The sequence below is a fragment of the Pelophylax lessonae genome (assembly GCF_965119305.1).
Source record: "Pelophylax lessonae genome assembly, chromosome: 4".
NCBI lineage: Eukaryota > Metazoa > Chordata > Amphibia > Anura > Ranidae > Pelophylax > Pelophylax lessonae.
In genome coordinates this window covers 451,006,001-451,019,701 of record NC_138771.1, presented here as the reverse complement: position 1 = coordinate 451,019,701, position 13,701 = coordinate 451,006,001, and the positions used below count along the sequence as shown (strand labels likewise).

General features: G+C 40.0%; 1 protein-coding gene across 1 annotated transcript in view; it reads right to left on the bottom strand.

Moving 5' to 3' along the window:
- Nucleotides 1-9,151, bottom strand: part of CDX1 (caudal type homeobox 1) — a gene marked incomplete at both ends in the record, with an annotated part of 58,845 nt that extends 49,694 nt beyond the window's left edge. Inside the window, one exon of the mRNA XM_082255574.1 lies at nucleotides 8,695-9,151. Coding sequence (XP_082111700.1) covers nucleotides 8,695-9,151 — 457 coding nt within the window. The remainder of the gene's footprint in view (nucleotides 1-8,694) is intronic.
- Nucleotides 9,152-13,701: the final 4,550 nt, after the last annotated feature.

Sequence of the window (13,701 nt, the reverse complement as noted above, 5' to 3'; positions counted from 1 at the left end):
TTCTTAAGGTCCTGCATAGCCATCACAATATTGTGAATGGGTAGCCATAATTTTGTTAGTACTATTTGTCCATTAATGTTGTACAACACAATGAATAAAACAATTGGAAAGGTGCAAACTTTTGTTTCAGAATAGTGAAGATACAGTGTGCCAACCATTCACTAGAATCTTCCTAATTAGATTGTATTACTGGTACTCTAAACAATTCATCCAAAACCTCTTTCTTTCTCTTTTAAGTTGACTTTGTTTACAGAACTATTGTTGACCACCACTTAAAACTATAGAGTCTTTCAAGAACGGAGACAATACATTTAGGGTCTCATTGATACATACATTACCTATAAATAGTTTTGTGACAACAAGCAGAAAACAAACAGGCAAGAATAAAAAGTCTGAAGATATTTTGGTTTTGAAATCAGGGCCCTAATGCCATATCACTAATCTCATGAATAGGTAATCCTAAATCTTTCTGTTCCTAGTGTCTTTAGTAGATTACTAACTCTTAAGACTGATATGTTATATCACAAAATAAAAATACATAGTAATTCATTATGGCTAAATAGACTGTTTTTGCATTATAAGCGCACATAATCATATTATTACTAGCATTCACAATAAACAATGAATAATGAACTGATAAATTTTGTTATATATAAAGCTAGAATCACAGTATTGTAGAACATTTTAATCAAAAAACACATTTAAGCATCTCTAGACAATAAATTAGGAGGGAAGCTAGCAATTACATTTTTTTATTTTTTTTTTCACAGTGGCAAAAAAGCCACATTGAATGCTCAGTTCCTGGAAATTTCAGATAATTATCTAATATGGCTACACTCATAAAAAATGTACTATTATTTCTCATGGTTTAACTCTTGTTGTGATAACTGCAGTGATCGCCAGATGCCCACTTGACTATGATGATCTATGTTTTTCGACCATTATGTGTTATAGGATCATTTTCATTACTGTATCATTTCTACTGTTACTTGAATTTGTTATTCTCTAATAAAAATCATTGAAAGAAAAAAAAAAAATTACTATTATATAATAAAATAAACCAGCAGCCTTTCTGAACGGTATCAACAATAAGGAACTCTTAAGTTAAAGATCAGATTTTGGCAAATCCTACTAAATTATTATATCTACAGCTCTTCATGGTGCATAACCCACACCACATTAGTGGTCAATGTGACAAGGACCCCCCTTACACTTGATGTCAGTGGAAAAGATGCTCTTTTACATTAGTGGTGAGAAAATGGCAAGTACAATGGTGAACATTGTAAAAAAAAAAAAAAAAAAAGCTGCCTAAAGCCCTTTACACACGATCAGAATATCGTACAAAAAAATACCGCCTTCGAATCAGTCATACTTTTTTTTTTTTTAAGTGACAGTAATAGTAACTTTAATGACATCTGATCGTTAGTACACAGCTTTCGTCCGAAATTTTCCAAAGGGACAAACACGAAAATTTTTCTCAAACAATACCAGACCATACGATTTATGTTTAACCAGTACAGATTTTTTTCCAAAAATACAATACAAATACAGGACATCACTTCTAAATTTTTATTCTGTCGTAGAATAATTTAGAAACTTTAATAAGCTATTTTTTTCGATATGGTGACCAGCATGCAAAAAAAAAAATAATGAAAGATCATTTATCTGATAATCTCATCATGTGTACTAGGTTTTACAAACAGCTGACATGCTCCGCATTAGTTTAACTTAGAAATTAGAGCAGAAGCTCCGCTGTTCCCATAATGCTGGCCTTGCCGATTAGTGTTACTACCAAAACTAGGCAGGCATCTGCAGGAAGATGATTAATCCACCACTGTTCACTGCTTAAAGAACATCCAGCAAACTCTGCGGAAACCCCAGGGTTCCAAGGAAGCCAGTCTCATAAAAGCTGGTCTAAATGTTAGAGTATAGAATTCCTCTATATACCTACAGTGTGGCTCACTCTGCCCTATTTAAACCACATACATACAATGTATTATTTAATACCAATATCTAATAAAATTGACATTTAGGCTACTTTTCCACTGGTTTCGAATCACAGCTGCCTGGGAAACACCTATACGTTATTGAGCATTTTTCTGCCTGTAAAACACCTATGCGTTATGGAGCATTTTTCTGCCTGTAAAACACCTATGCGTTATGGAGCATTTTTCTGCCTGTAAAACACCTATGCGTTATGGAGCATTTTTCTGCCTGTAAAACACCTATGCGTTATGGAGCATATTTCTGCCTGTGAAACACCTATGCGTTATGGAGCATATTTCTGCCTGTAAAACACCTATGCGTTATGGAGCATTTTTCTGCCTGTAAAACACCTATGCGTTATGGAGCATTTTTCTGCCTGTAAAACACCTATGCGTTATGGAGCATTTTTCTGCCTGTAAAACACCTATGCGTTATGGAGCATTTTTCTGCCTGTGAAACACCTATGCGTTATGGAGCATATTTCTGCCTGTAAAACACCTATGCGTTATGGAGCATTTTTCTGCCTGTAAAACACCTATGCGTTATGGAGCATTTTTCTGCCTGTAAAACACCTATGGGTTATGGAGCATTTTTCTACCTGTAAAACACCTATGCGTTATGGAGCATTTTTCTGCCTGTAAAACACCTATGCATTATGGAGCATTTTTCTGCCTGTAAAACACCTATGCGTTATGGAGCATTTTTCTGCCTGTGAAACACCTATGCGTTATGGAGCATATTTCTGCCTGTAAAACACCTATGCGTTATGGAGCATTTTTCTGCCTGTAAAACACCTATGCGTTATGGAGCATTTTTCTGCCTGTAAAACACCTATGCGTTATGGAGCATTTTTCTGCCTGTAAAACACCTATGCGTTATGGAGCATTTTTCTGCCTGTGAAACACCTATGCGTTATGGAGCATATTTCTGCCTGTAAAACACCTTTGCGTTATGGAGCATTTTTCTGCCTGTAAAACACCTATGCGTTATGGAGCATTTTTCTGCCTGTAAAACACCTATGCATTATGGAGCATTGTTCTGCCTGTAAAACACCTATGGGTTATGGAGCATTTTTCTACCTGTAAAACACCTATGCGTTATGGAGCATTTTTCTGCCTGTAAAACACCTATGCATTATGGAGCATTGTTCTGCCTGTAAAACACCTATGGGTTATGGAGCATTTTTCTACCTGTAAAACACCTATGCGTTATGGAGCATTTTTCTACCTGTAAAACACCTATGCGTTATGGAGCATTTTTCTGCCTGTAAAACACCTATGCGTTATGGAGCATTTTTCTGCCTGTAAAACACCTATGCGTTATGGAGCATTTTTACGGCACTTTTGCAGCATTTGCGGTGCGTTCGTTAAAGGACATGTGTCTCAAAAACTGCACCAAAATTATTTAGTGGGTGTGTTTTTGGGGCGTTTTTGATGCAGTTCCTATTCAATTCAATGGGGAGGAGCATTTTTGGTGCAGTCTTTTTAACAGGCCAAACGTGTTCCAAAAATGCGGCAAGTAGGATTTTTTACACTACAACGGAAGCACACTACCCCAGTGTGAACACATACATAGAAACTTAAGGGAACCATTTTTATTGAGCTTTTCAGGCACTTTTTTTTTTAACACAAAAGCGCTTCAAAAAGCAGCCTTAGAGCTGCAAGACCTTTTGGATCATAGAACAACTGTGGTCTTCAGTCTTGAGAAAAGGGTCTTACTTCAGTAAATAGCCAATATTGGTGATGGTTTGGGTTTGTACCTAAGCTGGTGTACTTGTGGTAGAAAATATAATATTGCATAAAACTTTGCTTCAAAGACTACCAGCGTTTTTTTTGGTGATGTGGATATAGAATGCACAAAAGAGTGGAATAGTTTGTGGATTGAACATACACAGTGATCAGCAATACTTGAAAGTAGGAGCTTTAATTCCATTTCCATTTTACTTTTACTGCAAAGATTCCCACTAAAGATAGCTAGTATAATAAAAATAATTTTAATTATTTTGATCTAATAGTTACCCTTCCTCTTTGAATATTTATTGATAGAATTGAAGCACACTCTATAACAATATCCATCAATACCTACAGAAGTATAATATAAAAAATAAAATAGAAAAAATAATTTGTATTATTGTAATAATAACGATAACAATAATTCAGATTTAGAACACTTCATGAATCCCAAAGGGAAATTATAATTTCCCTAATTTTTATATATATTAATAATATTAAAAGTAGAAACAATAATACCAAGTATTATTATTACTTATTAGTATATTAAGTATTATTATTATTTGCTATTGGTATTATAACTGCTATTATTATCCCTTAGTTTGTAAACACTAACGAGCAGGGCCTACTGATTTCTCTTGTACCAAATTGTATTATAATTGTATTGTCTGTCTTCATTTGTAAAGTGCTGCGCAAACTGTTTGTACTATATAAATCCGGTATAATAATAGTAATAATGATATTTACCACATCATAGATGTTATGTAGTGTTGTTGTTGGGTTTGAATACTAATCATCTAGTTATTTTATTCTGTTAAAAATATTTTTTAATTTTAAATGCTCTTTTCGTTCGTTTTTGTTGTTATTACTACTAGTATAAATATTACATTTTAAACATGGGCCGCACCGTGGCTAAGGCTCGGTTTCCACTAGTGCGACTTGCGGTGCGACTTGACACATGTCAAGTCGCACAGCAAGTCAAAACCCATTGTTTTCAATGGGGCCCGTTTCCACTGCCGCGGCTTCAGTTGAGGCGACTTCAAAAATAGATCGTGCACTACTTTTGAGCCGTCTTCAGTGCGACTTCCCTCTATATATGAGGGACAAGTCTCACTGAAGCCGCAGTTTACTTTCGCTACGAAGTCGTGCTAGAAGTAGCACGACTTCGTAGCCGCACTAGTGGAAACCGAGCCTAAGTGGTTAGCGCTTCCACATAGCAGCACCAGGGTTGTTGGTTTGTATCCCAACTATGGTACTACCTGCACGGAGCTTGTATGTTCTCCCTGTGCCTGCGTGGAATTCCTTCCACACTTCAAAGACATGCTGGTAGGTTAATTGGCTTCTGTCTAAATTGGCCCTTTTATGTCTATATATGAATGTGAGTTAGGGACCTTAGATTGTAAGCTCCTCAAGGGCAGGGACTGATGTGAATGTATAATAAATATGTAGAGCACTGCGAAAATATATAAGTACCTAATGAATTAATAAATAAATAAACATTCTAAAGGTGTGAGACTGTATCCTTGGCTTTGAATACTGATCAGGCTAATAACATCATTTTTTATACCACATTCAGTTGTTATCCTTTGATAATGATGATGAAAATCATTAGCAATATATTTAACATGTAAAAAGAAAATATTTTTTTGTCCCAAATAAATCTGCCACAATGGAAAGTATATTTGGTCATCGCTTTAGCAAGAGTGTCCCTTATAATTATTTAAAAATGCTAGCCACTGGTTTTATATTTTGACTGTTGACATGATATTGAACGATCATCTGTGTGTATGCATACATAATGTTAAAAAAAAAAAAGAAAAGCAAGATGGACCATGTGTAACGCACAATATTATAAACCGGGGTTGAAGTTCATATTTGCTGACAGAACAGACAACTTGAGAAAAATATGTTGAAGAATTGAGCAAGAGTTTGAATGATACTGAGATACAATAAGCTACGATTTCATCTGCACAAGATATATCTTTCTGTTTTCTAGTTATTGTAAAGTATTTAATCTCATACATTACAGAATATTGACTATAATATGGGGTAAAGCCAGTAGCGGAACTACCAGGGTCACAGCAGTCGCACTTACGACTGGGCCCTGGAGTTCAGCCACTGAAGGGGTGCCCCAGTTCTCCCACTGTGAGGGGCCCACCCGCCTGTTCTGGGCCTGTTCTGGCTGTGCTACTCTTAGGGGCTCACCCTCCCGCCCTTCCCTTTCTTCCGCCATGCGGGGGGGGGGGTGGTGCGGCCAGCCGCTGAGGGGAGGCTGAGCTGAGCACCATATCAATGGAGCCTGGACCACCCTTCCTATCCTCTCCATAGAGAGAGAGAAGCCAATCTAGTACGGAGGTGGACACTGACAGAGAATCAGCTGACTAGCTGACACCAATAGAGTGAAAGGGGGAGGAGTTCCCCCCTCTGCAAGGAGACCCCCATGACACACATTACCCCCCTCACCACCACTACTGCCACTGATCCCATTCCTTTCACCACCACTGCTGCCACTGATCCCCCCCTCACCCCCTCACCACCACTGCTGCCACTGATCTCACTCCCTTCACCACCCCCACTGCCACTGATCCCACTCCCTTCACCACCACCGCTGCCACTGATCCCACTCCCTTCACCACCACAGCTGCCACTGATCCCACTCCCTTCACCACTACCGCTGCCACTGATCCCACCCCCTTCACCACCACCGCTACCACTGATCCCACCCCCTCACCATCACCACCACTGCCACTGATCCCACCCCCTTCACTGCCACCGCTGCCACTGATCCCACCCCCCTCACCACCACCACCGCTGCCACTGATCCCATCCCCCTAACCACCACCACTGCTCATCCGATCCCATCACTGATGCCACTCATCCCATCCCATTCCTCAACCGCTGCCACTGGCCCCATCCCATCCCACCACCGCTGACACTCATCCCATCCCATCACATTCCACCACTGCTGACACTCATTCCAACCCCATGCTCCAGGGGGCCCATGCCTCACCCCTGTACACCTGGATAGGAGGGGCGGCGAGGTGGCATATAAAGGATCCAATCCCCTCTATGCTGCAGGAGGAAAATGGAGGGGATCAGTTCCTCTATATGTATATCCTATACAGGTGTACAGGGGTGACAGATGGGGCTGGGTCACCCCGGGGGTCAGGGGGGCCCTTCATGGTTTCTTGCACCGGGCCTTGAAGGTTCTAGTTACGCCTCTGTGTAAAGCAAACCTGTCACATGAGGCACAATTACTATGTACTACACAGCAATACACTGTAGAAGTTGGTGTTATATTTTAAATCTACACTGCCATTGCTAATTAATCAGCAGTGGAAAAATCTGCAGTTTTCCCTCTTTTGTGTAAACCTCTGACATTTTTGTAGAAAATTTTAGACACAATTAAAATTTAGGCTATCGATACTGATAATTATTTAATATGACTGAGCCTAAGAAAAAATTTCATTACGTTGTAAAGTTAATCCAGCCACTGGCGCATATGGTGGCAGATTGTAATTGTATCTAGTTTGTGAACTGATGCATTTTCAGGGGTTCATTTGTTTTTGCTCTCTTGACTCTCTAAGCCTATGCTGCTGAAGTTTTACTGTCCGCTGACAAAAGTAAAATATTTTTGGGGGAATAATAGGTATTGATGTCCCAGCAAGCGCTGCAGAAAAGTCTGATTAATCATGCCTTGATATAATTTATATTATTATGTTATTAAACAGTCTGGGTTTGCTGAGGGCCAAAAAAAAAAAAAAACAAAGGTTTATTTTAGCTCTTTGTGCTTATTTCTATGGTTTACAGCAAAATTAATAGTAGGTTAAAGAGAAAATTAGTAGCAAGTTAAATAGAAAAAAAAACAGATTTAGTTGATTTAAAGAGAGAAAAAAGGTTGAACCATATAAGCAAATTTCCAATAATCTCACTGCAAATAGTTCTGTGCGCTTATAGCAAAAACATTGCTGCATTGCAAGTTATTACCGTTGGACATTTTTACTCAAAGTTCTACCTTGCAAGCTATAAATGAAAAAGTTCCCTAACATGCACCAATAGGTGGATGAATGTGGCTAATATCCATGATTAATTTCGGATCATTTATATCACTTCATGTATGGCCATCTGTAACCCGATGACAAATGGCTACCTTTTACAGCAATTTTTATAGAAAACTACCAGTATGTCTCCTTTCTGCTGAGCTGCAACAACTTGTAGTATAGGCATAAAATAAAATCATGCTCCTTTTTTAATTTTTGTTTAGTACACCAAGACCAAAATTTGGCAATTATAGTTGTTTTCCATATTAAACATTATATAAGGTTTATTGTAAAAAATACTATCTGCAAAAAAAAAAAAAAAAAAAGTAATACAAAAAAAAAAAACTCTTTATGCTAAATAGGTTGCGTCATCCCGAGAAGCAGTATTTGTTAATTTTTTGGTCTATTGCATGATATTTTTTTGTCAGATTAATCCAGTGGAGACCCGCTCACTTCTCTAAAATACATCTAAACATTATTGCATGAATTTAATAACACATAAAACATATTGAGGTAGAGTTGTAAAATCTATATGTATAAAATTTTAAGAATGCATGTAAGTAAACATAATGGTAAAAATAAGTATGTATGTCAATAATAATAATAATAATAATTATAGTAAATACATTAGGTAACAATTTTTTGGAAAACTAATAAATGATAAACAACATGCTAAAATCTTGCCCTTGGTATTGCCATTAAGTATAACTGGCTTGCTGATATAATTTATGAAATGGTTTCAAGATGCAACATTTAAGCCTGCTATGGTACAAGACTGTAATAAGCACAGTAAGAAAAACAACAACCCGATTAATAGATAGTACATTAAAAACTGTAAGTACTTTAAAACCTAATAATAGAACAACAACATGAAAACCTATGCTCCAAGCCAAAAAGTATGCTCTTTTTCGAAGTCAGTATTGTATTCTACTCACCACCACTGGTAGGGTTGTTGACTGGTACTCCACTGCGCCTCATCCAGTCATAAGGATTGCGCCTTTGAGCGTTAGGAGACAAGGGTGGCATTGAGCTGTTGATGGCAGGTGGTAAGAGTCCAGAGCCCGGTGGCTGAACAGGGTTAAAATCTGTAGGGCTGAATCCAATCTGGCCTGGGTTAGCTGAGGATGGAGCAGGCCCTGGTGGATAGGAGTGCCAGTCCTCTCTGCCTGGGGCATAGGGGGAACCCCATGTGCCCGCAGGCTGCCCATGATGTGGGTCGCTGTTAATTCCAGGAACATGATGATAGCTTGCGAAATCTGAATACTGTGAAGGAGCTGGGACATAGTTTTGGTGGTTGAGGTTCAGACCAGGATGCCTTACAGAATTGGGGTACATATTAGGTTCCTTATCAAAAAGATAACCCACATAAATTTTTCCCAATGGGTCCACTGCCATAATGTGTTTGCCTGGCCAGCTGTCTCTTCTCTCCTGGAGTTTTCTTCAACTCTGCTCCACTTCTTCCTGATTCACTGCTGTTCCCTTCACCTTCCTTGGCAGCTGACTAGCTATCACTTTGATAGGCACCTCCCTGTCTAAAGCCTTTTATTGGGCCAGTAGGCATACAATTTGCATTGAAAGACAACTTTGCATTTCAAAGGGACTCAAGTGCAAGAATCAAAGTGGAAGCCACTAGGTGAATTCAAATGGTACAAATTGCTTAACAGATAGCCCTAGTGTGTGTCACTGTGCGTATGTCTCCAGGAAAAAACTACAATACTTTAAACCTAATTAACAAACCAAAGCACTTTCAGTTCAACTCAAACACTGAAAAAGTTTTAAAGACCTTCCAAAGTTCACTGTGGCTGCTAGTAAACAGAATTGCAGGTGTATACTCATTCCTCACTGTGTAGGAAGTTGCTAATTACCTGTTGCAGCAACTTCTATAAAGTAAATGTATATTTCCGTATAAATAAATGTGTAGAGCAAATGAATTGAAATCTTTTGTTGATTTATTTAAACCTGTAGAGAGTAGATTGTTTTGACAGGTTACTTATGTGAGCCCCGTGTTGGATCCCATTTGTGCATTAGGTTAAAGCCAGAAGGCATTAAAGAATAATTAAGCTACTAACAGTTAGTTTGTATTGTTGTACGCATCCACACAACCCTAGCTGATGTTCCCTGGCCGAGCCTCCTGGTGGAAAAGTTGATCACCTGGGATGGATTTTCTTGGTTAGTCATTGTTTACCCCAAGCCAGGCTGGTACCTGCAGTGCACCACACTCCCTCCTGCATAGACACAAACGTGCAAGTTCACGCAATGCAAGTCTGTAGAAAGGTTGTGCATACAGACTTGTTGCCAACCATTTGCGGTGTTTAGGGCAAGCTTAGTTTGTATTCAGCTTATACAAACATAAAAGTCGTTTCTATGAAGATGAGAGGTGGAATATCCATTCAGATTTCCAGGCACCAGCATATATTTTAAGGATAAGTCCACCCTAACACTAAAATCCCTGCATCTATAGACCTCCATGATCTAACGATAACCTATCTAGCCCCGTAAAGAAAAAAAATCATTATACATACCTTTTTTTAAACCGATTCGACCCGATCCCCACACTGTGATGTCAGCTGCGGCTTCGCTGTGTAGGCGGGTGCAGAGGACACAGCCGACAACGGAAGCCCCATAGTAAGTCTCTGGGTGACGTCACTTCCCATTAATTTCACAGCCATTGTCGGCCGTGTCCTCTGCAGAGCTTCCACCGCTGGAGACCGGGTTGGATTGGCTTAAAAAAGGTATGTATACTTATTTCTTCTTTACAGGGCTAGAGAGGTTAGTCTTAGATTGCAGGGGTCTATAGATGCAGGGATTTTCGTTTTAGGGTGGACTTATTCTTTAATGTGCAGCAGAATGCCCTTTAAGTGCTTCTTTAACTATTTTTCCATAACTCCCTGGGTCCTGGACATGCCCAGGGAAGATCCGTTTCCTTCTTCCCTCCCACAGAAGCTCTGGAAGGCCACACTCGATGAGGCAGAGGTAGCTGGGCAAATGATCTGCAGCCAGGTGAGAGGCCCTCCACTGTCAGAACTGGCAATTGGGAAGTTGAGCCAGAGCTGATTAGCCTACAGCTTTTCCAAAAGACCAAGCTACTGTGGGTATCCCTTCCCTGATTAATAACAGTTCCAGTGAGGTGGTGCTTTGACCTTGGATCCCTCAAGTTGTTCACCTGTGTTACCAGAGCTACCCTGGACTTCACTGTGAAGGGGTGTTGTCTATGAGGACAAAGGCAAGTAACTGACTGAGCTCTGTACTATTTTACTGAAGCAGTGATTCTCAGCTTAACTCTATGTTGTTATAGAGTTTTATAGAGACTCTGCTATGTAGCCATATGACCCTGATTGAGTCACAGAATCATTGGCATGACGAGTCCATGTTTGTGCAGTTTTCAGTATTCTGCAGTGTATGCATGTTTTTTTGCCATTCCGAACTGGATTTGTATTATAGCTTCTAACTTAGCACCTGTTAAGTAAACTGCAAGTTATAAGTTTCATACTTTCTGCATGATAATTGTGTCAATTACTTATGATATAAAGGTTGAATCAATAACGACTGAACAAGGTTCTTTAATCTGTCAGATCCCACCAGCTGTTCACCTGAGTTACCAGTGCAACCCTAGACTTCACTGTAAAGGTTATTGCAAGTAGCTTAGCTCCGCACTGTTTAACTGAAGTAGTGATTCTCAGCTGGACTCTACTGTTACACAGTCTTAAGCTGGCCATACACGGTAAGATTTTTCTCATTCAGTGCCAAATGAGAGAAATCACTAGATCCCTATCCACACTAAACAGTGTGAAGGTTTTCTATTGTTTTCTGACAACTGGCACCTGCAACTGTCTGAATACCTGGAGAGTGCATGCACCTGATAGGATGCAGACACTGTTTGGCCAAGAATTTTCTGCCTGGCTACTTCGAGAAAACTTTATTGAAAAAATTACATTTGTTGTTGACACGGCCACCAAGGTAATAGATTTCTGCTGATTCAGCCAAAATGTAATTTATGTATGGCCAGCTTCATAGAGACTATGCTATGCAAACACACCTTACCCTGACATTGCCGTGATGAGTCCATGTTTGTGCAGCTATCATGTGACTGTGCAGCTTTCATTATTCTGCAGTGTATGCATGTTTCTTTGCCAACTTGAAGCTGTTTTGCTTTAATAAACAGTAACTCACCCTAGCTCCACCGCACTGTGGGAAAATAAAGAGCTAAGTGTCGGTGCTCAGGCTGAACGTCCAAACCAAATGTTATATGAATAAAGCCGGCATCATAGCATCCTGCTATGATATATGCTATGAGGAAGGCGTAAAGCCGAAACGCGTCAGCATCTGTCATGTTGTCACCGCTATCCATGTTGGAATAAAGCATTTTACTTGGAAGAAGACTTTTCATGTGCCGGCTTTATTCATATAACATTTGTTTTGCTTTAATGCTTCTAACTTTACATCTGTTTAGGTCACAGTCCCTGTACTGGGACTGTTGGGTTGATCCATCTTCAGAGAAACTGTCCCAACCTTCCACAGTGAAAGATGTTAAAGCAGAATGTCTTGCTGCCAGGATTTAAGCAGTGGGACAGACTCCCCATCTAAGAACTGAAGATGTGGATGAAAAGATCCCTGACTTGACTGGAGGATGGCCTAAAAGTAGACAAATTTCCTTTATGCACTAGAAGAGTGTAAGTGGACAGAAAAGATTGGTCCAGTGGTTGCACCCCTAATAGAGGCAATACAGTCATGGTGCTGGCCCAGTCCCAGAGAATATCTAAATCTGCTACCAGAAACCAACAAGCTGGTGAGTAAGTGGTTCCATCTTGTCCTAAAGGATGGTATACTGTACCACAGAATAATGTTCCCTCACAATTCAATGATTCATTATTGACCTGGCAGGTTCTACTGTCAATGATCCAGGCCCTTGGACTGTTCTAGTTGGTTGAACAAGTATTCTGACACTGTGTGATCTGTTTATTGTCAAATAAATTCCACCCCTAACTTGACACACGTCTGCCCTGCTGAAAGTACCAACTATTGACTTTCTTACACTGGACAAATCAGAAGACAGATACCATCAACTTATAGTCATAGTTGATTATTTTACCAGGTTTGCTTTTGCAGTATGTTGCAGTCCATGACCAGACCATCAAAACTGCTGTCCAGATTTTGTGAAAGCACTTCTGTAATCCCTCTGACAGTCCACTGAAATACATTCAGACCAGGTACCCTGATTCCAAGAGTATGTTAAGAAAGTGCACACTACCCTGTGCCACCTGCAGGGCAATGAGGCATATGAATTGAATCCAATCAAATCCCTCCTGATACAACCCTGTTCAATTGCATCATGATGCAACTGCTGAGAGGCTAAGCTCGTGAGAAATTAAAGTGTTTCTAAAGGCAGGGTTTTTTTTTTTTTACAAAAATAACAAAGATATCATACTTACTTGCTCTGCGCAATGGAGCACAGAGCAGCTCAGATTCTCTTCTTTTTGGGATCACCTTCGGTGGCCCTGGTTTCTCCCCCTGCCAAGTGCCTCAAATAGCAAGCCTCTTGCTATGGGGGCACTGGGGCAGTCTCTTTCCTGAGTGGTGCTCCTGTGAATGGACACTCTCTATTCCCACATGAAGCATGGCATGGCCCGCCCCCCACTCTCTTCTCATTGGCTCTCTGGCTGTGATTGAAAGCAGCAGTGGCAATGGCTCCCAGTGCTGTGTAAGCCAATGAGGAAAGAAAGACCCTGGAGAGTTGCTGCTATCATGTACATCACTGGATCGCGATGGGGCTCAGGTAAGTATAGGGGGTGTCTGGGGAGGAGCTGCACCCAGAAGGTTTTTTACCTTAGTGCATACGTTGCGTTAAGGTAAAAAACCTTGAGCCTTTTGAACTACTTTAAGGAAATAGACCTTGACTATCCCTGAGAGGCTGCTCATCCTACCATGTTATATGTGGCCCTACTCCT